The sequence below is a fragment of the Mustela erminea genome, chromosome 15 (genome assembly GCF_009829155.1).
Source record: "Mustela erminea isolate mMusErm1 chromosome 15, mMusErm1.Pri, whole genome shotgun sequence".
NCBI lineage: Eukaryota > Metazoa > Chordata > Mammalia > Carnivora > Mustelidae > Mustela > Mustela erminea.
Window position 1 is genome coordinate 91,400 of NC_045628.1, and position 25,562 is coordinate 116,961.

The 25,562-nt window shown below is 40.9% G+C and overlaps 1 protein-coding gene across 6 annotated transcripts in view; it reads right to left on the minus strand.

Moving 5' to 3' along the window:
* Positions 1–146: 146 nt before the first annotated feature.
* CDC16 (cell division cycle 16) overlaps positions 147–25,562 on the minus strand; it is a 37,916-nt gene continuing 12,500 nt past the window's right edge. For 3 of the 6 annotated variants that reach the window (XM_032314244.1, XM_032314242.1, XM_032314247.1), the window contains exons 12-19: positions 25,344–25,469; positions 18,836–18,988; positions 17,242–17,305; positions 14,771–14,832; positions 13,614–13,749; positions 11,816–11,906; positions 8,181–8,646; positions 147–687 (exon numbers count right to left, since the gene is read on the minus strand). In XM_032314244.1, the coding sequence (XP_032170135.1) occupies positions 8,387–8,646; positions 11,816–11,906; positions 13,614–13,749; positions 14,771–14,832; positions 17,242–17,305; positions 18,836–18,988; positions 25,344–25,469 (892 nt within the window). In that variant the 3' untranslated portion in view covers positions 147–687; positions 8,181–8,386. Of the gene's footprint in view, positions 688–8,180; positions 8,647–11,815; positions 11,907–13,097; positions 13,450–13,613; positions 13,750–14,770; positions 14,833–14,945; positions 14,989–17,241; positions 17,306–18,835; positions 18,989–25,343; positions 25,470–25,562 lie in introns of those variants that run through there. The other 3 variants (XM_032314243.1, XM_032314245.1, XM_032314246.1) reach the window with 3 other exon arrangements.

Genomic DNA, 25,562 nt, shown 5'->3' on the forward strand with positions numbered 1-25,562 from the left:
ACACGTCCGACTGACTGGGCCACCCAGGTGCCCCTCATTAACCAGGTTCTAAGAAATGCTTTCACAAAAATCACAGAATTTGAGAATCCGGTTTGACGAAATTATTCTGAAAATTAAAACTAATACAGATTTCAAGATCTAGTGAATGAAATATACTTGTACCGTAGCTTAAGATTTTATGTAAGAAATAAGTACATCACAAAATCTGGCTTCCTAGACGTCATCGCCAAGCCTGTTAAAATGTTTCACATACACTTAGAACAACAGACAAAATAAAGCCAAAAAATCTCCAAATGTCAGGAGAATAAAGTGAACGAATAAAGCAGGTTAACTCTGCCACACGTGAATGTGGTCCTGGAGTAAATGCTGGTCACATTTCCTCGGGAGCACATCGAACTGGTAGGGCAGTGGGTACCATATTCCTCTGGAAGCAGCAGTACAGTCACGTTGAGGTTGGCAAGAAGGATGCCTGTTTAGGAAGCTACCATTGTAAGAGTACAAAATTGGACAGTAATAAAAAACTACGTGACAGTACAACTACACATTACCTTCCTCTGACACTCTCTGAAGCCTAAACATTGGCATTAACTGCTCATCTGAAAAACAGCTTGGCTCCTGCCTTTTATTTCTTAAAGCACTGACAATATGGTAATGGCTCCTTTATCAGGACTGTGGTTTTTCAGACACCTAAAAAAAATCATACCATATGATCAGTGAGGAAATTACACAAAGAAATATTTTGGTCTGGAAGGCAAAATAAATGTGAAAACAGTATTAATAAATACCTTAATTTTTATCTATTTTAAAAACTACTATTTTAAATTCATTTGATTTTCTAGCCCTAGTTAAAGAGGAGAAGCCTAACAATAAGCACATGTGATCTCTGACAAAGAAACCAAAAAGTCATTAAATAAAGATGAAAACTCAAAATCTCCGTATTTGAGTCTAAAGTGCAAGTGCATTATCACCGCATTAAATCGACATTCACTGTGGTAAGCTGAAACAGAACAGCCTGGATGCTGGGCTCCAGAATCATTAACAGCTGCATTCGGACTCATCAAATGTACAAAGCCTTACTGAAAGACCTCCTGGAGTCAGCCGTTCGAAATCTCAAGGACACAAGCCATTATCTTTCTGCCTTGGCTTAAGTTACATGTATACAGAATACATTTTAGGTGAAGATAAAAGTTGTGGTGCCTAAGGGAACATTTCAGATGCCAGGAAAAAAAAAATTAAGTGGGCTCCACTCCCAGCATGGAGCCCTATATGGGGTTTGAACTCATGACCCTGAGGTCAAGACCTGAATTGAGATCAAGAGTTGGTTGCTTATCCAACCAACTAAGCCACCCAAGCACCCCAGAAAATTCATTTCTGTACAATACTTTGTTAATCATGCTCTGAGTAAATGTCTCAGAATCCATTAAAAAATAGATACTGTAGATGCTGAAGTCAGAATGAGGGCTTGCAAGATTTCGACAAATGAACCATACAATCCTATCTCTATTGGATGACATATTAGATGAATGAGAAACACTGTCAACCAAAAACTTCATATCTGGCAAAAGTGTTCAAGAAAGAAGGAGAAATTGAGACATCCCCAATAAACAGAAGTTAAGGGAGTTTATCACTGGTAGACAAGTCAAAGTGCCCTTCAGAAAAAGCTAAAGGGAGCCCTTCGGGCTGAAATGAAAGAATGTTAAACAAGAATTTGAAATCCTATCAGGAAATTAAGAACAAGGTAATGAAAACTACACAGGTAAATACAAAAGCCAGTATTAATGTATTCTTGGTTGGTAATTCTTTTTTTCCTGTATGATTTAAAAGGCAAATGAATAAAGCAAAAATCATAAATCAATGTTAACTGGAACAATGAATAAAGATGTAATCTGTGACAATAGCACTATTAAGAAAGGGGGAAAGCAGGGCGCATAGCAGCAGTGTGTGGATGCTATTAACACTAAATTGGGATTACTCAAACGAGGTGGTTATAAATTTAAGATAGAAAACGTAATCCCCAAGGTAGCCATGAAGAACAAAAATACAGAAATACACAGAATACATTAAAAAAAAAAACTATAAAATAAGGCAATGAAAGAGGAACTGAGGAACCAGAAATACACAACACACATCAAAAACAGCTGCGTGACAGCTCAGTTCCTTATCAGCAACAACTTCAAATGTAATGATCAAACTCTCCAATTAAACCCCCAAATAGATTTTATAAATATGATCCATTTGTATGCTGTCTGTAGGAGACTTGCTTAGATACAAAGATACAAAAGGGTGAGGATAAAAGGATGAAAAAAATTTCCCATGTAAATATTAACGGAGAGAGCTGGGCTGGCAAAACTGTTTTAAGAGATGAAAAGGACATTATATACTGATAAAAAGGTCGATCCATCAAGAAGCAGAAAGTACAACAAAAATGCATCCAGTAAGAGAGCCCCAAAATACATGAAGCCAAAATTGGCACAATGGAAGGGAGAAAGACACAGCTCTACACTCAACAATTTCAGACTTCAACACTCCATTTCAGTAACAGAGTAAGGAGGCAGAAGATCAAGAAGGAAATAGAAGACTTGAAAAGTACTATAAACCAAACCACGCCACCCAATAAAAGCAGAATACACAATCTTCTCCAGTGAACACTGTATGTTCTCCAGGAAGGACAATAAATTAGGCCATAAGAAAAGTCTTATATGCTGGGGCGCCTGGGTGGCTCAGTGGGTTAAGCCGCTGCCTTCGGCTCAGGTCATGATCTCAGAGTCCTGGGATCGAGCCCCACATCGGGCTCTCTGCTCAGCAGGGAGCCTGCTTCCTCCTCTCTCTCTGCCTGCCTCTCTGCCTGCTTGTGATCTCTGTCTGTCAAATAAATAAATAAAAAATCTTAAAAAAAAAAAAAAAGTCTTATATGCTTAGAAAGACTGAACTTATACAAAGTATCCTTTCCCATTACAATGGAATAAAACTGGAAATTCATAAGAGAGGGGTCACCAAAAAACTCACAAATATGTGGGAAATTAAACAGCCAACGGATCAAAAAAGAAATCACAAGGAAAACTGGAAAATACCTAAACACAAATGAAAACAAAAATACAATATAACATGGAAGGCAGCAAAAACAGTGCTCAGAGAGAAATTTATAGCTCTAAATGTTTATCTTCTTTTTTTTTTTTAAAGATCTTATTTATTTGACAGAGAGAGAGAAATCACAAGCAGGCAGAGAGGCAGGCAGAGAGAGAGAGGAGAGGAAGCAGGCTCCCCGCGCAACAGAGAGTCCAACACGGGGCTCGATCCCAGGACCCTGGGATCATGACCTGAGCCGAAGGCAGAGGCTCAACCCACTGAGCCACCCAGGCGCCCCTCTAAATGTTTATCTTAAAAAAAAAATAATCTTAATTCAATAATAAAACCTTAACGAACCAGAAAAGAACAGCAAACTAAACTCAAAGCTAGCACAAGGAAGGAAATAAATATTCAAGTGGAAATGAAATACAAACTAGGAAAATAGAGAAAGTTACTAAGTACAAAAGCTGACTCCTTGAAACAATCTACAAAACTGCTGAAACTTTAGCCAGATGGACTGAGGAGAAAAAAACCCTCCTATTACTAAAATCATAAAATGGAGGAAGAGAAATTGTCACAGATAACAGGATACCATGAACCAACAAACTGAATAACCGAGATGAAACAAATTCTTAGAAACATACAAACTACCTAAATTGACTCAAAAGAAAACAGCTGTAACAAATAAGGAGACGGAATCAGTAATCAAAAATCTCCCAACACAGAAAAGCCTAGCACCAGATGGCTCTACCCATAAATTCCACCAAATTTCTTTAATTTAAAGAATTAACACCAATTATTTTTTTTAAACTTCCCCCAAAAAAATGAAGAAGAGAGAATACTACTTACCTCATTTTATGAGGTCAGCATTACCCCAATACAAGATCCAAAAGCACTACAGACCAATAAATACCTCTACGAATGTATATATAAATTTAACAAAAAATATTTAAACTGAATTTAGCATTATACTAGAAGGGCCATACAACATGACCAACTAGGATTTATCTCTGGATCTCAAGGCTGGTTCAACATAAAAAAACCAATCAGGCTAGTATATCACGATAACAAAATGAAGAAAAAAACCTCCATGATGTTATAGAAATGAATCCGATGTCCCCCATATATCGACCTCTGTGTTGTTTACTTCTTCACAACAGGCGGAGACGGTTAGCTGAAGCCCAACGATACCAAATCCAGTTTTCACACGTGCAGTTGTTTTAAACATAGCTTAAACAAGCATATCTTTAGCCATCTAGAGCCTGCTTGGTTTGCATACCAGGCAAATCTACACCCAGCATCTGCTACCTGTAAATACCAGGACTGTGAGAGACCACACTGCCACTGCACTTTAGACTGCTCTAATCCGAGACTTCCTGTCTGGCTGCTACCACACTGCCTGCAAAGAGCTGCTCAAACACAGCTGCCCAAATGAAATGGGCTACTGCCACTTTATGGTCATGTTTTTCCCTCAACAGCCCCCAAATCCTAGAACTCATTACCCCTCACCATCACAACTGATGCACACACACACACACACACACACACACACACAAAAGCATCTGACAAAATCTGCAGCCGTTCCTGATAAAAAGCAGTAACAAAGCATTTAATAGGCTACGAATAGAAGGGAACTTCTCCAGCACTGTGAAGGGCATCAGTGAGGACCTGCAATTAGCACCTCTCAATGGTGAAAGACTAAACCTTCCCCTAAGATCAGGAGTAGGACAAGGAGCCTGCTTCTGTTACTTCTGTTCAACATAATCCTGGAATTCTAGCCAGAGCAGTTAGTTATGCAAGGATAAGAAATAAAGGGAATCCAAATTTGGAAAAAGAAGCAGACCTATCTCTACATGCAGATGACACGATCCTATTATGTAGAAAACTCTAAATAAATACATGTATGTAAACACACACACAAACTCTGTTAAAACTAATAAACATATTCAGGATATAAAGTCAACACCCAAGAACTGGTTGTATTTCTATACACTAGGCATGAACAATCCAAAAAGGAAACTAAGAGCACAATTCCATTTACAATAGTATCCAAAAGAAAAAATACTTGGGAATAAATTTAACCAAAGATGTGAAAGACTTCCACAATGAAAGTACAAAACATTGCTGGAAGAAATTAAAGACGGCATAATGAAATGGAAAGACAGCCTGTGTTCGTGGATTAGATGACATGATACTAAGAAGATCTACAAATCCAATGAAATCTCCATGACAATTCCAATGCTTTTTTTTTTCTTTTACAGAAATGGAAGAAAAAAAAAAAAGTAAATGCATATGGAACTGAAGGAAACCACAAAACACCAAAGCAATTCTGAAAAAGAACACAGTTGGAAGGGTGCCTGGATGCCCTCAGATAGTTAGACGTCTGCCTTCAGCTCAGGTCATGATCCTGATCAGGGTGCTGGGATAGAGCCCCACATCGAGCTCCCTGCTCAGTGGGGAGCCTGCTTCCCCCTCACTCTCTCCTTGCTGCTCTGCCGACTTGTGCTCTCTCTCCCTCTGTCAAATAAATAAATAAAATCTTTAAAAAAATAGAAAAAAGAAGAACTAAAATTATAGAAATCTTAGAGGAAAACCTAAGTGAAAATCTGCATAACCTTGGATTTGGCAGTAGTTTTGTTAATATAATACCAAAAGCATAGTAAACAAAATGAGAGAAATTAAACTTCATTAAATTAAAAATTTGTGTATCAAAGGACACTATCAAGAGAGTGAAAAGACAGTGGAAAGAATGGAAAAAGATATGTGCAAATCTCATATCTGAGAGTATCCAGAACTGGTAAAGGACTCCAAGAGCTCAACAACAAAAAGATAAACAGCCCAATTTAAAAGTGGGCACAAGATCTGAATAGACATTTCTCCAAAGACATACAAATGGCCAATAAGTACAGGATAAGATGCTAACATCACCAGCTATTACAGAAACACAAATCAACTAAAAGAGCTACTACTTCCCACCCACTAGAATGATTATAGTAACAAAGAAAGAATAAAAAGCCCTGGTAAGGATGCAGAGAAACTGGAACCTCATGCACTGGTCATGGGAATGTAAAATGGGCAGTTGCTAAAGAAAGTTGGCCAGTTCCTCAAAAAGTTAGGCACCAAATTAGCACATGAGCCAACAATTCCACTCCTAGGTACACAATCAAAGGAACCAAAAACAGGGCTCAGATATTTATACACTCCTGTTCACAGCAACATTATTCACATAGTTGAAAGGTAGAAACCACCCAGGTGTCCATCCACTGATGAACATGATATAGGTGGTATATGTTATGAAATATTACTCGGCCATAAAAAAGAACAAAGTTCTCGTCAAAGAACCTTAAAAATATGCTAGGTAAAGTCCGACACAGAAGGACAAATACTGTAAGATTCCACTCATATGGACCGGTCTAGATAGGCAAAGTCAGACACACAGTAGATGAAAGGTTATCAGGGGGCACCTGGGTGGTTCCATGTTTAAGCCTCTGCCTTCAGCTCAGGTTATGATCCCAGAGCCCTGGGATTGAGTCCCACATCAGGCTCTGTGCTCAGTGGGGAGTCTTCTTCTCCCTCTGGCCCCCACCCCACTTGTGCTCATTCTCTCTTGCTCTCAAATAAATAAAATCTTAAAAAAAAAAAGAAAAAGATTTGAGGTTATCAGGAGCTGGCAGGAAGGATGAATATGGAGTTAATGCTTAACAGGTACAAAATTTGTTTGGGATGATGAAAAAATTGGAAATAAATGCCACCATACAGTTAAAAATGGTTAAGATGGGGGCGCCTGGGTGGCTCAGTGGGTTAAAGCCTCTACCTTTGGCTCAGGTCATGATAGGGTCCTGGGATCAAGCCCCGCATCGGGCTCTCTGCTCAGCAGGGAATCTGCTTCCTCCTCTCTCTCTGCCTGCTTCTCTGCCTACTTGTGATCTGTCAAATAAATAAAAATTTTAAAAAAAATTTTTTAAAAATGGTTAAGATGGCTATCCATCTCCATAAGCAACACTCACACACTTAATTTCTTAGAGCAGTTTAGATTTACAGGAAAATGGAACAGAAAGCACAAGCTCCCACGGACTCCCCGCCCATACCCGTATCCATACCTCGCACTGGTTTATTTGTGTCAATAATGACGCATTATTACTACCTTAAGTCCTTAGTTCATGTTATGCTTATTTTACCAGAATAAAGACAAAAAACAAAACAACAAAAAAACAAACGGATGGGGGTATGTCACAGGGACAGAGGAGCCAAGCTGAAGGAGCTCCCAATGGCCAATGTTGAAAAAACTGAAGCCCTAAAATAATACTGTGTAGGATTAGAACCTAAAGTGAAAGTCCACACTAATGGTTGAATAAATAGGAGGAGAAACAAATTTTCATTACAGAAGAATTCCAAATAATATATGCAGATATTCACCCTTCCGGAGGTGGAGCTTAAATCCCTTGGTTCTAAAAACAAACTAACTCCCAAAAAAAAAAAAACCCTTGGTCCTACTGAGGACAGGCTGAACTTCATGACTTGCTTCTAAAGCATGCATTACAGACAGGGAAAAACAGTAACCTCACAGTGGAAAAACCTGGTAGACACCATCGAGATTAACACCATCCGTTGTAAGTCATGTTGATACTGTGTACCCCTGATGAGAATAGTACGTCATCCACATCGGTGGTATTTTCTTCCCAAAACCAAGAACTCTAGTCCAATATGAGAAATACATCAAACAAACTCAAATCGAGGGACAATCTACAGCCGACCAGTCCTCCTCAAACCCATCTAGGTCATGAAAGACCAGAGAAGCCTGAGACATGGTCACAGCGGAGAGGTGCCCAAGTGCAGTGTGGCTCCTAAAGAGGGCACTGGGGCAGCATGAGGGCACTGATGGAAAAACGGTGAAATCCCAGTAAAGCCTGCAGTTACGTTACTTGTAGTGTACCGGCGTGCACTTCTTTATGACAAGGTTCCTTGGTCACTTAAGATGTGAATGGGGAGAAACCCGGTGAGGTCTCTGTGGGAGCTCTCTCTGCTACCTCTGCAGCTTTTTTTCATAAACCTAAAATCAGTCCAAAAGAAAAGCTGATTGAAAAAGGGAAAAATAGACATAATATGCAATTTACCTCTTTATTTCTCTACACAGAACTGTTTTGTAGGATCAGAAAACATGCGCTGCAAAGGTGTCTGCTGCGGTCTCTTCCTGCAGGTCTCCATTCCTAAATGGAGCGGGGAGTCTGTATTCGTGCCAAGAAATGGGGAATTCTGAAGACGGCACAAGGATGTGAGAAACCCCGACCTCCCGCAGGAAGGGAGCTGAGAACTGTCTGCGTCATGTGCTGTGGTCTGACATAGAGGTCTCCAGCATCATGTCACTTTCATTCATTTCAATTTCGAAGGTTTCTTCCAATGAAGGTCTGGGATCTGGAGTTTTCCTTGAGGTTTCTAGTGGTGCAAGCCCTGTTTCTTCTGTAGTCTGTTTCTCTACTTCAAATTCCCTGAAATCCCACGGAGGTGAAATAATGTTTTTTAGTGTCTTCATTGTATGCACATCAAAGTCATAACATTTTAACTTGTCTTTAATGTCTGCTCCTAGAAGGAAACAACACAAGGAGAATAAAATAAACTCTGTCATTTATCCGTCATTTCCATGGTTACACAGCACTACCTCCATCATTTAGTCGAATGGTACTTTTTTTTTAGTATATGTGCTGCCGAAGCGAGCACTCGAATGGTACTTTTAAGAGGATGAATTTAGCTCAGAAGAAAAAAATAGGCCAATCACTCTCCTCTTCCTTTTCCCTTGATTCTCAAGAGGGCTTGCTAGAAGCACATGTGGTTTCAGCTCCCAGTGGCTCAGCAATGCCTGCCCCTAAAGTCCTCACACAGGAGTGGAGCCAGCCAGCAGGCACCTGCCCTCGCCTGCTACGAACCAAGAACCGCTGGCCGGCATTCTGGCACAACTACAGTCTCAAGCCTTATGCACAAAGGAACCACAGTGAAAGGAAAAACCCTCTCCATACATCAAAATCGTAAGACGAATGGACAAGAGCCTTCCAACAGAGAAGGTCAACAAGGGTCAATCATTTCGGACATAAACAATATGTTTATGTTTGAACTGTGTAAGATTACACAGTTTTCAAACTAACAGCTTTCAATAGTAGGTGTTTCGACAGATGACGACATGCAAGTTTTCTAAAAATAAAAATAGTGCAGCATGGTGATTATTCATACTGTACTGTGTATTTGAAAGTTGTTAAGAGAGACTTTAGAAGTTCTCAACAAAAGAAAACATTTTCTAATCTAGCGTGCACAGTGAAGCACGCTAACCAGACTTTAGGTGATCATGTCACAGTATATACAAATACTGAACCATTATGTCATACACCTGAAACTAATATGCAATATGACAATTTCACCTGAATAAAAAAAATAAAAATAGTACATGATGACTGATATACTCGGGAATGTCCTCTGCAAGGCCATTAGCTTCAAGAGAACAGGCAAAATGTCTGTCTCACTCAATACTCTACCTCCAGACTCTCCCTAGCTTTATGGGAATTTTGCATTTAGCCTCACAATCCTCTTTGAATAAAAGAACCTGAGGCTCAGACTTGCCCAAAGCCACATGGCTGAGTGGCAGAGCTGCGATTTTAACCCAGGGTCTTTAGGATGCTTTAAGCTTAGGGTGTTCAGGCTTTATGCTTTAGCTTTAAGGAAGTGAGTTTAACATACACACTAAAAAGTGTGCATTACTGGGCTAATCTTCATATATGCATATACCCACATAACCACCAGCCCAAAAGAGAACACACTTCCAGCTCCCAGAAAACCACCCCGTGCCCTTTCCAGTGAATACCTTCCCTTCCCAAGTCAGAAGTAATCACTGCTCAAATTTTTCTATCGCCACTGATTAGTTTTGCTTATTACTAATCTTCACATAAATGGAATTAATCAGTGTATATTCTTTTTGTCAAAATGAGATTCATCTATGTTACAGGATGACTTAATAGTCCTTTCAAGCGTGTAGTACTCTACTGCATGAGCTCGCCGCAATTTCCTTCTCCATTCTCCTATGCACGGCCATTCAGTAATTTCCAGTTGGTGTAATTCCAAACGTAGCTGCTGAAAAGAATCCTCTGTGTGACCACTGGCCTCCTGAGGCCCTTGAACACTGGGAACACACCTGGGAGCAGTATTCCTACACCCTAAGAGCAACATGGCAGATCACCACCCTAACACCCCAAAGAATCACACCTCTTTAGCCCCCCACTCAGGATGACATGCACTGAGTCCTGGAACTTGTGCTGAACAGAATGTGATCAAAGTGATTTGTGACACTTCCAGCTTTCAAGGTCTTGAGGCTTTAATTCTCTTCCTTAGAACCTGAGACCTCCATGCTACGAAGAAGCTTGAGATAAGAGACCCATAGGCAACCTGGCTGTGTCAGCTAAGGTCCCCATCTATGCATGAGGCCATCTTAGGCTTGTCAGTCTGTTAAGTGTCAAGTGTCTGATGACCACGGCGGCCATTAGTGAATGAGACCAGCAAACGGGCCACCAATCAACCTAGAGAACGCTGAGAAATAATACGGCCTAGTGGGTTGGAGCAGTCTGTGAGGCAGCAACAGATAACGGACTGAACAGGCCCGTTTAACCGTAGCAGACACGCTCAACAGTGTTCCAAAGTGTAGTACACTAACAGGCAGCAATACACCAGAGTATCGGCTACTCCGTGTCACCACCGACGCTCGGCACTACTGGTGTTCTCCACCTGCAGCCAGTGTGGCAGGTGCGCAGTGACATCCCAGTGTGGTTTTAGTCTCACGTCCATGATGCGTACTGACACTGAGCCCACCCATTTGCAACATCAGTGGATCTCCTCTTTGCTGAAGCTCCTGTTCAAGTGTTTTGCCCGCTAGAGGCTTACCTTTTTTTTTTCCTTTTCAAATTTTTATTTAAATTCTAGTAAATATATAGTGCAACATGGACCCATTTTTAACTGAACTTTTTCTTAATGATTTATAGATTTTTTGTATTCCAGACAAGTTCTTTGACCAGTTTACAAGTTGTAACTTCTCCTGGTCTATGACTTGCCTTTTCTTACTCTGTTAACAGTGTTTTTGATTAACAGAAGTTCTTCATTTTATTGAAGCCTAATTTAATGAACCCTTTTCTCCTCTCATGGTTTTATGTCTCGGTCTCAAGGTTTAACCTCACTATACCCTCGTTACCTTAAAAAGTTTGTAACTAAGTAAGTGCCCAAATACAGCATTTCCATCCAGATTTATCTTAACTTGCTTATTATTACAAAAAAATTATTTAAAGAATTACAGAGCACTGTAATGTGAATGTAAGCCAGCTTAATCAATGAAATATAAAAGTTAATATGCTATTAATAGCCTATAAACCCCATTTTATGAAGAATTAAGGCCAGAAATTTTCATTCATTAGGAATTAGAAATTATTAGAAACTAAAAGTCTTTAAGATTTTTTCCATCAATTAAATTGATTCTCCTATATCACAGCACTTTACACATCTGTATAATAGTATTTTGCATTTACAAAGTGCTCAATTTTAAAATGCATGAATACTTAGTAAGTCCTTAATTCCCACAGCCTTGTTTCAACAAAATAAATGGGGTTTCTTGATCGAGTTAAATGGTTAGAAAGATAACTTAGAACCTTACAGGAGATTTACAGAGATACACAACAATCCAAAGAATGGAATACAATGTCAGTCAAAGTAATTATAATCTTACCAATGTAGGCTTCAGAATCACCAATGTACATCTCAATGCAATGACCAAGCATCGTGACAGAAAATGTATCATCTCGCCTAAGACCAAGGGCCTGTCAGAAAAGATTCAGCATGGTTATTAGAAGAAAATGTATTTCCTTCTCTTTCTTTTAAAAATATTCCTGCAGGACTCAATTCAAAACACTCCAGGGAATCAGGAGTGGGGAAGGGCGGGCTACAAGAACAGCCACGAATTGCTGTCTGCTGAGGTTGGGTGATGACCACATGGAGGGTCATTACAGCATTCTGTTTTATGTTTGAAATCCCACTTGTCCAGAAAGATTTTCAAAACCGTATCTCCACATAGAGACTTCTAAGCCTTCTGTGTTAATTATATAAGAGAGGCAAATTATCCCATCTCCACACACATTTGAAAGATCACACAAACCGGAAAAGCTGTTAGTCCACACTTCTGAGTAGCTCAGAATTCTGGTTATCAGAGTGGCACTTACAGGACTTGATCTCACCTGAACATTTTAACCAATCCTGTGTGTTTTCTCCTATTTTATCTTTCTCTCCAGATACCATGATTTCATTGATTCTAAGACCCATATATTTTTTTCAAATTGTAACCTTTCTGAACCTGGGAAGTCGTAAACAACCAACAACTGGTGGTTTCTTAATACCGCTGTCAGCTGCCCACAGCCGTAATGAGTGCCCTGCGACGTGGCAGTGAGCAGCTGGACCTGGCGGCCATAGAGACGGAGACTAGACCACAAACCACGTGAACACTCTCAAACACAGGAACTGCCATTGTTGTGGACACTTCCTGGCAGCCTAAGACCTGCAGAGCCAATGTCTTTGTTTGGGAGAAACCTAGTCAAGAGTGGAGTCTACGTACCGGCACCGAGAGCAGACACATTGCTCTGCAATGTCGTACGCAAGTGACTTTGAAGAACCAAAGTCTGATAGAGTACCATAATATCTATTTCACTTACATTTTCTTTTTTATGTAGATAACCACAGTGATCCCCGATGAAAATCTGTATGTCCCAGTATGGCCAAAAAGAGCACTTTTTCCACGTACCAAAAAACAGGGAGATAAGAAAAAATCATGTAGGGGCACCTGGGTGGCTCAGGTGGGTTAAGCCTCTGCCTTCGGCTCAGGTCATGATCCCAGGGTCCTGGGATCGAGCCCTGCATCAGGCTCTCTGCTCAGTGGGGAGCCTCTCCCCCTCTGCCTGCCTATGATCTCTGTCAAATAAATAAAATCTTTTAAAAAAAAAAGAAAGAAAAGAAAAGAAAAAGAATCATGTAAAGTTTCAAGGTTTATTTGTGTGTGTCTGTGTTGAGTGTGTGTGTGCATGTGTGTAGTCCACTGGCTTATTAATGGTGTCTTAGATTTGGCAAAATACGGCATGTGGATTTAGGAGAAATTCTTTCCTTGTGATGAACATAGATTGTTTTGTTCACTGACCAAAGTGACCTAAGGGCATTAATTACAACTCCTAAAAAGAGAGACTGGAACTTCTTTTTTTCTGTTTAAACGGGGCCAATAAATATCACAGATACATGTATGTCTCATTGTACATTTAAGACAAGTCTCATATTGATCTCTCATTTGATGAGACTGCAAAATGCACACAATGCTTTTCTCTGCAAAGGAAAGAAGAAAGCACAAGGTCACCTGAAGAATTTTTAAATGGCAAAATAAACATTACCCAGAAAAACAAACAAATACCCCAACACTGCCTAGAAAAGATCTTTTTTTAAAAAAAAGATCATTTTTAAAAAGAGTGGTAAATGTTAACTAGACATACCGTGTGGAAATAGTCAACAGCATTTTCAAAGTTGCCCATCAGACTGTGGATATACCCTATGGCAGAATAGGTGGACGCATTCTGGGGAATTAACACCAGTGCCTGACGGTGGTAATCCAAGGCCTCGGCATACTTTCTGTGCGAGGATGAGAGAGGGAGTTGGGAGTGGGAAGAGCGGGAAGAAAGAGAGGAACGGTGAGTAGGCGCAGTGAAAGCACTGACTTGCTAGGTCTAAGATGAGCACTCATCCATATAAAAACATCAGAAACACTTCGGGAAATCAGAGTAACAGTTCTGGCTGGTTCCACCACCGTCTACCTGGACACCTCCCTGAAAGAGACCTTCCAGCTGAGGGCACTCCCACAGGGACCCAGGGCCGGAGCTGGAGCCCCACGACACTGCAAGGCCTCCTCTATGGCAAGACAAACCCCCCACACCACCACCGGTTAAAAGAACCAAAGGTCCACAGAAGTTACTTGGGACAGCATTTCCCAAAGCTCTCTGGAATACCTGCCCTGTAGATCTTTTGTGAAAAAAAGGTTCACTAAAGTTTGGGAAATGCTGCAGCTCAAAATCAATAGTAAAGACTCCAAGATATCCTGAAACAGAAAAACCTGTTATATTTTGAGTAGCCTAGAGTTTCCCAAATTTATTTAACCAAAAAAATCTATTTCTCAAAGGCTGCTGTTTAGCACACCGTAAAACTCATACCTACAGAAAATGAGTGAGTTAGAATATGGACATGGTTTTAACTAAACCCTACTATCCTAATTCTTCCAAATTAATTCTGAATACCAATTTTTTTAATCTAAGAAAATAAAAGTATAATTCTTTAAACTTCTAGAATTATACCATGAGAATATAAAAATAAGGAAGTAATAAAAACCACTAGAGATAATTATTTTGACGCTTGCTATATCTGAACGGCAAAGGACCCAGTTGGAAGATCTCAAAATCAAAGTACGGAAAAGAGCACTCGCAGGCCCAGTCAGTGAAGCGTGCAGCTCCCGAACTGGGGGTTCTGGTTTGAGCCCCACACTGGGTGTAGAGATTATTACAAATAAAAAATCTTTTAAAAAAGGATGGAGAAGGCTATACAAAATTACGTAAACTTTCAGTCACAGAGAACATTTTTGAAAATGTCCTACTTTACTTACTTAAGCTTCCTGCAGACGTGCCCCAAGTTGTTCAACAAAGGTTCCCATTTGTCAACCGTAACCTGAAACACAGCAGCATCAAACCCATGACTCGGGAATGCCACCTTTCAGATGGACCCATTCAGCCACACCATCCCACGAACCCACGAAGGCTGCCCTCTCTCCCAGTGCCTACGCAGCATGAAGGAGGTATTCATTGGATTCTCCATCTTTCTTTCCTATTAGGAGAGACTTCATGAGGACACTATTATTATTAACACAACTTTGTTAATGAGCCACACCATGAAGAAGTTCAACTTCTGTATCTCCAGCTCAGAGCTTTCCATCTCCCTACTAAATATTCCTACTTAGAAGGCTCACAAACACTGCAAATCCAGTACACCGCCCACTAAACTCTTATCCTGCCAGCCCAGCTCCCCAACCTCAGGCCCTTCTGAGCGCCTGCCTCTCCTCTCGTGCCTGTTGCCCTCATCATCCCTAACCCCTAGGAACCACCAAAGACTCGCTCATCAGCTGCCTCATTGTAACACCAGCCCCCATGTAACAAGTCTTGTCTGGGCCCCACCACCTCAGGATAAGGTACAAGGTCCTTAATGATCAACACTTAACCCTCTTGACACATTTCTTGAAGTAAATCCTGTGAACTTAAACTCTATGAACTTAAAATCCAAGCTGTAATGGATTCACTCCAAGCCGGCACATACCGTTCTCTAACCTTCTATAACCTTTTCCTCACTTGTATCTGGCTGACGTCTGCGCCTGCATTAGGATGGAGGAGTAAGATGCCATACCCAAGAGGCCTTCTTGGCCCCCCTCAAGTCTGGGTTAACTGCCCCCGGTGGGTTCCGTTATTTGCTCAATCACAGCTGTTTTTGTGCACTGTTTAATTACTGCCAATTTAATCTACAATCCCCAACAGGTCTAAGGGTAGGAACTATCACGCCAGTTTCCTATTGGCTCCCAACACCTTGCTCAGAGCTTAGCACACTGTGGACACACGATCAGTCTAAGCTAACAGGACGACAGACCTGAGCCACAATCTCCAGCCCCCAAGCCTGGCTCCAGAAGCCAGAGCCCATGGGAACAAAAAAACACCCTTCATGATCCTTAAGGCACCACTGCTTCCCTACGGCTACTCTGACCTTTGCTACAGTTAACCACTAAAGTCAACAGTACTTCCCCATCTTCATTTCACTTTTTAATGGGCATTTTATCAATTTCATAGTATTGTGCATTTGTACTTAAACCCATTACTATAAATTTCTGTAAGACTCCACAGTACCCTCAGATCATCCAAAAATATAGTTTTCATATATACTAGACCACTCTCAGTGTGGTTTGTGATAGTGTGTCTTAAAGCTTTCTGTGCCTGAGAATCATCTTGGGATTTTGCCTAAACCACAGACTATGATTCAGTGCATCTAGGATTGTGCACTTCTAGCCAGTTTCCAGGTGATGCTAAGGCAGTTGGTCTAGTTAGAGCAGCAAAGCTCTAAGCTATTCAACTCTGAAGACTGGCAAGGTGACATGTGGCAACCCCGTATGAACAAAAACACATTCATTATATACATACTGTATCAACATACAGAAATACAGTGTTTTTAAGTTCCTGGGACAAATAAAAGACCAAAACAGATAAAGCTATGTGTTTGGGGACAAGTGGACTGCCGCTTGGCAGGGCTCCAGAGGGAGCTGGGTCTGTCAGTAGAGGAAGCAACAGCCAAGGAAGATGTGGGCTACAAGAAAGGCTGCCCCAAAAGGAACAAGGTAAAAATGGGACGTGGTAGTCAGAAAGGAATAAAACAAAATAGAGGGAAATGAGAAGAATCAAGAACCAGAAGAGTAGGAATATGCAAATCCCTTACCTACAGAAGCTGACAGCATCTAAAATTGTTAATTTCAAAATAATACCCAGGTTTATACATCCAAGCTAGCTGGAAAGTTAGTTCGTGAGCACACATCTTTCACATGGTAAAACCTAGTTAAATATTTCAAACGCTGAGAGATCTAAATCTATTTTTAAGTACAAGGGAAGAAAGAGCCATGACAGGTCTGACTAAAAGGATGCCAGGCCTTACTCCTACAGCACTGGGCACCGTCCATCTACACATTAATCAACGAGGGGGCACTTCAGCTCCAGAGAAGGGTATCGTATGTTAGAGGATACAGTGCCCACCAGTGTCCACGATCACAACACTCCCCACATCAAATAATCAACAAATATATTCTAATTACTCCCACATATCAAAACTACAGTCTCTTAGGAAGCAAACAATTGACACCTACCCTCTCAATTAGAAACAGACCCAATTTATTCCATGTAGCAAGATAAATGCCTGAAATCTCAACATTAACAAGCTATTTGCCAGGGTGAGTATTAGCCCATTGTCTTGGGCAAGAGAGACTGTCCTTATTATTGTTCTCATTCAACAGCAAACACACTTAAGAGTAACAGATATTACACAGAATACCTCATTTCCAATTGCTTTAATTTTTTCCAAAGCATCAAGAAACCATTTTTCTGCTGTTTTCCATCTAAAATAGAGGGGAAAAGTTTGCAGATTATTCAGAATTAGCAAGTATACACATAGTAAGAAAAATGAGGTAAATTTCTGTAAATAGTTTATTAAAATTCAAATTCAAATCAGATACATGATTAATTTTATAGCATTAACATCACAGGTCATCAGATTTTAGAAGATACGGTTAATTCTCTTTATTCTTGGTAGTTATATTCCATTAAGTCACAGTGAACACTTTTAGCAAATACTAAACTATGGCTCCAGGCAGAATATAGGGTCAAGTTCCTACAAACCTGTGGTCAACTACTGAACATATAACCTGTTTCCCATGTGCTTCTGTTGACTGATACCTTATCTAACATACATGCTGATCCACTGACACTGAACACAGCCAGCAACAGAACTCATCTGTAGCCCTGTTGTGTGGAGGGTCACAAACAGCACATACCAGGCTTGGGATCATTTTAAACAGTTACACCATCAAGAGAAAGCACAAAAATGTGACAAATGTGACACAAAATAGACTGCAAAAAACCAAAACGCTCAGGTGCCTGGGTGGCTCAGTGGGTTAAAGTCTCTGCCTTCGGCTCAGGTCATGATCCCAGGGTCCTGGGATTGAGCCCCGCATCAGGCCCTCCTCCTCTCTCCCTGCCTGCTTCTCTGCCTACTTGTGATCTCTGTCTGTCAAACAAATAAATAAAATCTTAAAAAAAAAAAAAAAAACCACAAAAACAAAAACAACGCTCATTTACAGTATGAGAGCACTAATAGGAAAGCAGAATGTCACCTCTGCGTCGTCTGGGAATGTGCACCTCTCTGCAAACAGGAAAGTGCTGACTGTGGCTTACAAAACCAATAGATTGTCTATTAAATCATCACTGTATATTATATTAAAACAGCTCCAAACATGCTTTCATATATACTAGATCATCCAATTTTTAGAAGATACACACACACACCATAAAAAACACTACAGTAGTACTGATTCGCTGTCTTTAAATTAACGTATAATTTAGTGCAAAGGACTATAAATATTTTCCTCTTTACAGTAGGACACTGATTATTCTACAAATATCCAAGGATACAGTAATGTCTCAAGTGACCAGGAAACTCAGACTGAGCCATTCTAATTAGTTTACTTTTTGGTTTAACTGCCAACTAAATGAACAACAACAGTTTTGTTTCACAACTGTGAGAAATCTTCCTCAAATGTACAAGTCCAGCTCCTAATCAAGGAGAGGAAGAAGGGCTCCATGATGCCTCCGAGCCACCCTGTGGGGTACGGTCACTTCACCACGGGCAACAACTGTCCGGTTTTGGAACTATGTGCCTGTGCAGCCCGTGTCCAAAGGGACCAAACTGTTAGCAAATTTAAAGAAATCCAAGAAAACACTTTGTATTTTCTTCTTTTTTTTCAAACTGTCTGTCTCCATCTCCTAAAATGGTACGTATTTAAAAACAAAAATCTAATAAATAGTGACTAAGGTCTTACTTCATTTACGGAAAAGAAAAAAGGAAGGATTTGGGGCCTCTCGGTACTTACTCTCCATTCTGAAATGCAACCACGCCAACCTCATGCATAACAAATGGGTCTTCTGGTGCAATGCTGAGCGCTTGGCCAAAGAATCTTTCAGCCAATTTTGAGTTATTGGTCAATCCATATTCTAATCCGATGTACAGCATTGGCAAATGACACCTAAAAATAATGGAAAATTTCACATATTCAACACCTAAAACTTTATAATTTGGCAGAAATTAATTTATCAAGTTTAAATCCTGTCTGCAAAATAACTCGATCACAGCCGAAAAACAAGGTGCTTTTTTTCCTAACACTTTATTTATTGATATTTAATCAAGGTCTAACAGGTTTTTTACTGCTTAGCTGCTACTACTACAATCTATCAGCAACCTATTCAGCTTTTACATCATTCTACAGTAAAGACAAAAAAATCAAAAACCCTCTGAAGCAGAAGGGCATGTGTGCTTCCTGTTTTCTTCCATGATGCTAAGGTCAGACCCTTAGCCCGGACTGGCTTCCCTCCTCTCCTCTTCTGATTCGGTACTGTGTGTCCTTTGTGACGTGTTCAAGTTCCACTCCTCTTTGTTAAATGCTTCTGCCTTTCTAACCTAAATGGCTCTCCCTTGCGTGGATTCCTATTATCTCAATTCCTATCAGTTCTACGCCAGGGAGTTCAGAAGTATGTCGTGTATACCCCATTTTCACATCCTCTGCAACAGTTCTAGGCACAGACTAAGTACTAATCCCTTAACTGAATCTCCGTCTTCTGTCAGACCAGTAATTACATTAAAAGGAACAGAATAATATTTCTTTGAAGATGGGTCTAAGAAAGTCTATAAATAGTAACCAACTGGATGGTATGTTCTCTGGTTTTAATAAAGAATCATGACTCAGATAAAGACTGTATCACCTACAGAAGAGTCATGAAGAACTTTTTGTTTTTTAATTTCTTTTCAGCGTAACAGAATTCATTGTTTATGCACCACACCCAGTGCTCCATGCAATACGTGCCCTCCATAATACCCACCACCTGGCCACCACCCGCCCCCCCCCCCGCCCCTTCAAAACCCTCAAATTGTTTTTCGGAGCCCACAGTCTCTCATGGTTCGTCTCCCCTTCCAATTTCCCTCAACTCCCTTCTTTTTATTTTTTTTTTTAAAGAGCTCACAAGGATGCAGAGAGACAGGCAGAGAGAGACAAAGGGAAGCAGGCTCCCCGCTGAGCAGAGAGCTTGATGCGGGGCCGGATCCCAGGACCCTGAGATCATGACCTGAGCTGAAGGCAGAGGCTTCTGAGCCACTCAGGCGCCCCATGAACTCTTTAAAAGGATTTACCTGGAGAAAGTATTTCCAAAATGGCCAAGTAAGGACCTCTTAAAAACTCTCCTCCATTAAAGAAACAAGAACACTGCCTAATTATCAAAATAAACTTTTTCAAAACTCTGGAAGTTAACCAAGGGGTTACAACAATCAGAGGGGTGTTTGTTCTAGAAAAATAGCTGACGTGTACAAAAGACACACAGAACAATTAGCAATCTGAGGGTCAGAGGTGAGGGGTGAAATCAGTCAATAGAAACTGTCTGAGACAAAGACCAGATGTTGGATGTACTAGACAAACATTTTAAATAACCTATTTTAAATATGAAAATAGAAATAAACAGAAAATCTTGAGTTGAAAAATAAAATAAATCACTAGAAGGGCTTGACAGCAGTTTGAAAAAGCTGAAAAGCCAGTGAACATGAAAACAGATCAACTGCAGATTACCCAATCTAAGGAACAGAAAGATAAAACGATGAAGAAAAACGAACAGAGCTTCAGAGACCTGGGGGATGCCACTAAGCACACCAAAATATGCACGATGATGCATTTGCCCCAGAAAGCAAAAGGAAACAGTAAGGAGCAGAAAGAATGTTTGAAACCAAAGAATATTTGGGCCAAAACACCTCAAAGCAAAAAAAAAAAAAAAAAAAAAAAAAACTCTTCCAAGTAGGCTACTCAGAGGTCCACACCTAGACAAATCACAGACCACTGAAAAGGCGACCCTCCCATCTTTAAAGCATTGAGAATCCTCAACTAATAGCACACAAGAGGCCCAGTGAGATTAACATCTGACTTCTAATCAAATATGTGGAGGCCAAGAAGGCAGATGGACAGTGTTTAAACTGCTGAAAGAAACAGAGCGCCAACCAAGATTTCATACCCAATAAAACGATCCTTTGAAAATGAATGCAAAATCAAGAATTTATCAGGGCAGGGGTGCCTGGGTGGCTCAGTGGGTTAAAACCTCTGCCTTTGGCTCGGGTCACGGTCTCCAGGTCCTGGGATCAAGCCCCGCATGGGGCTCTCTGTTTAGCGGGGAGCCTGCTTCCTCCTCTCTCTGCCTGCCTCTCTGCCTGCTTGTGATCTCTGTCAAATAAATAAATAAAATCTTAAAAAAAAAAAAAAAGTAACCACATAGACAAACATAAGATAATATAAAATGTATTTTTGTTTGCAACTCCTTTCTTCTATCTGATTTAAAAGATAACTGAATACAACAATTATAAATTTGTGTTGAGGGACTTACAATGTTTAAGATGTAATGTGTATGGTCATAGTACAAGGGAGAAAGGAGGTAGGAGGGAACAGAGCTGCACAGGGAGAAGTTTTTACGTACTACTGGAAGGAAGTTGCTATGGTAGAATAATACAATCGTCTTCTCCCTTGTTCTCGATACAGAGCACCTAAAATCCTCACAATTTCCTGAGTGATGGGAATTTCTTTTGTTATTCATGACTCCTTTTGATCATACCTGTTTATGCTAATGAAAGTGACTCCAGGTATGGCTCTGCCTTGTGATGGGACCAGTTACAAAAGGACCAAGTGATGAGAGGGCTGCAACTTTTGTTCCTCACCACTGACCTCCCAGGAAGGGAAGCGCTGGCAATTGAGCCCCATAAAACCTTTAGAACAATGAGCCTCAGACCTTCTGGGTTGGCAAGAACAAAGCAGTGCTGGGAGGGTGGCATGCCTGGAAAGGGACAGACGGCTGTAGGCTCCCCTGCCCACACACTGCCCTGTGCATCTCTTCCATCTGGCTATTCCTTAGTGTATCCTTTATAATAAGCCAGAAAATGTAAGTAAGATGTTCTCCTGACTTTGGTGGGCCATTCTAGCAAATCATCAAATCTCAGGAGAGAGTCATGGGAAGCTCTGATTCATAGCCAGTCAGAAGTAAAAGTGGCCTAGGACTTACCACTGGCATCTGAAAGGGGGGGGGCAGTCTTGTGGCACTGCGAGCTCACCCTGTGAAAGGTCTCCACTAAGTCTGGGTAATATCAGAACTGAATTGACTTTTAGGGACCCAGCTGGTGTCCAGAGAATCAGAGAACTGGTTGTTGGTGTTGTAAACCCCTTTGTTGGTATGAATCCAAACTAGACTGTTTTAAGATGTTAACTGTAATCTCCAAAGTAACCACTAAAAACAACAACAAGAACAAAAAAACACAACTCAAAGAACATAGTATAAGGAAAAATCAAGGAATTAAAATGTTTGTTATAAAATATCTAATACAAAGGGCAGTAATAAGGAAGAACAAAAAAAATATAATATAAAACAGAGCAAAATGGCTAATTTAAATTCTAGCTTCTCAGTAATTATCTAACACATAACTGGATAAAACTCCATCAAAAGGCAAGACATTGGCAGAATGGATAATAAAACCACGAACCAACTACATGCTGTCTAGAAAAGACATTCTTGAGATTCAAAGACACGAAGCTGAAAGTAAAAGATGGAAAAAGACCACGCAAACAGTAACAAAGAACTGGTGAGATTATACTAGTATCAGACTAATCAGCCTTATGACAAAATCTGTTACAGAGACAACGAAGGACCTTCTATACTAATAAAAGCTTCAATCCATCAAGAACCAAAAAATGGAGACCCAAAATACATGTAGCAAAAACAGCCAGAAGTGGAGGGGAAAAGAGACAATTCATAAAGTAATCGTTGGTGGGGTGCCTGGGTGGCTCAGTGGGTTAAGCCGCTGCCTTCGGCTCAGGTCATGATCTCAGGTCCTGCTCGGCGGGGAGCCTGCTTCCCTCTCTCTCTCTCTGCCTGCCTCTCCATCTACTTGTGATTTCTCTCTGTCAAGTAAATAAATAAAATCTTTAAAAAATAAATAAATAAAAAATAAAGTAATCGTTGGGAGGCTTCAATGCCCCGCCCTGCCTTAGTGGACAGAATAATGGGCAGAAGACAAACAAGAAAACAGAAGGTAAGAACCACACATCACCCAACCAGACCCGAGGGATTACAACAACAACACTGTACCCAAAAAGAGCAGAATTCTTAAGTGTACCCGGAACGTTCTCTACGACACACCATGTTAGGTCATAAAACAAGCCTGAATAAATTTGAAAGGACTATGTTCTCCAACCACAATGGAATCAAACTAGAAAGTCTAACAGAAGAAAATTTGGGATATTCACATATATGTGGAAATTAAACAACATACTCTTACATAACCAGTGGCTCAAAGAAAAAATCATAAAGGAAACTTTAAAATATTTACACAATTTCAAACACAGGGCAAGTTAAAAGAATGCAAAATTGTTCTGAGGGAGAAGAACAGAAAAGAATAATGCTTACTTTGATGAGCTGATTTGAAATTTTAATTGGATAAAGTCTGTTAGATTGGGAAACATTGTCATTGGTTTTGATTCTTAGGCAGGAATTAACTACCAACCAATAGTAACTGAGTCTGTGAACATGGGGGGGGGGGCGCAGGGAGGGAAACCACCCTAGCCTGTGCTGGTAAGGAACCACCCACGGTCATTACAGAGACTTTTTCCCTGCTGATTTACCAGATTGACAGATTAGGGGTTAGTAGACATGGGAACCAAGCTTCGGCAAAGCACTGGACGAGGCCTCACACATCCCGGTGGATAAACTGGAGAACCCTGGACGGGGTTATCAAGGACCATTTAGGTAAATCATTAACGGGATGAACAATTTTAACCTGGAGGGTTTTGTAGTTTGGTTTTTTTTTTAAGATTTTGTTTATTTGAGGTGGGAGGGGCAGAGGAAAAGGGAGGAGCACACTCCCCAGTGAGTAGGGAGCCTCAAGGTGGGGCTCAATCCTGTAACCCTGAGATCATGACCTGAGCCAAAGGCAGACACTTAACCGACTGAGCCACCCAGGCATCTCTGGAGGACTGTTTGTAACATGTTGGCATTAGGACTGAATTTATATGCCCCTGCCTTGACCAAATCCATGTTAAACCCTACCCCAATGTGATCACATTTGGAGAAGGCCTGTGAGGAAATAATAAAGGTTAAATGAGGTCAGAAGGGTGGGAACGTGACACATAAGGGCCGGTGCCCCTGTGAAAGAAGAGACCAGAGCTCTCTCCCCGCCACATCAGGACACAGTGAGAAGGTGGCCATGTGCAAGTCCGGAAGGACGCCCCCATTCAGGGACCGACGGGCCAGCACTTTGACCAGGGACTTCCCAGTCTCTGGAGCTATGAGAAAATACATTTTCATTCTTCCAAGCACCCAGTCTAAGGCACTTTGGTAAGGCGGTCTGAAGAGACTGACGCAGCGAGGAAGCTACTTCCTTTACAGAATGCGCACAGGTGACAAGTTAGATATAGAAGTCATACATACCAAATAGAACAAAACTGAAAAAAATCTGGGAATCATTAATAATTTAGATGTAAAACTGGGCACCAAAAATAAGTCTGATAGTCTGAAAAGGGTCAAACCTAACAAGGAAACATTCAGTGCAAATGAATGTATGACCCCACTCCTGAATACCACCAGCAAACCAATCAAGGTAGCTAACTTGTACGAGGGCTTTCTGCACATCAGGTGTTGCCGAAAGTCTGGAACTGGTATTGTCAGTTACCAGCAGGAGGTTCTGCGATTACATCTGTCTTTCCAGAGGGGGCATCACTGGGCAAGATCAGCAGTCTGAGCTACTGCACTCCTGCCACCTCCCCAGAGACAGAGACAGCCCACATAAAAGAACACTGCATGGCAGGCCTAGGGCTGGGGCCACATGAGTCCAAAGAGAGTAGACAGGAACAATAGCAACACTTCACGTCCCAAAGTAAGATACTCTTAGGGCACATTTACGTCACTGAGTATTGATATCCTTAATATTGATATCAATCTAGAACACTGGCAAATACAGTCCTCTAAGCCCACAGCAAATCCCTTTTGGACTTAAATAGGACATAAATAACAACTGGCATATGAATGCTTTCATTCCTGCATAAGCAGGAGAAGGGTCGCATCTCTTCCCTCAGCTTAATTTCCTAGTGCCCTTCTGCACTGGTCAAGGTGAACTGCTAGACAAAATCACTACACCAGCCTCTCTTCCCCTCAATTTCCAGTTATTTTACAATTATAAGCTACGAACAACACACAGGTAAGGTACTTTTGTTTAGTTCAGGAACCCAATGGCGTGGCAGAAATCATGGAAATGTCCATTCTGTGGGCAAAAGCAATCCTTCGTGGATTTTACCACGTGCTCTGCAGTACCCTTTCATCAGCTGTGCGGCCGTGAAGTAGGCAGCCATGGCCTGGTCATGCTCACTCTCCACCGCAAACGAGTGCCCGTACGCTACCCACGCAGGCCCGTAAGTCTTCTCAAGTGTTGTTGCTTTGCTGAAACAAGAGATGTCATCCTAGTCATACAGTCATTCTTAAAATTTTTTCTCCAAAGTTTATACACTTTCCCTTAGAGCCATTTTCTATTTT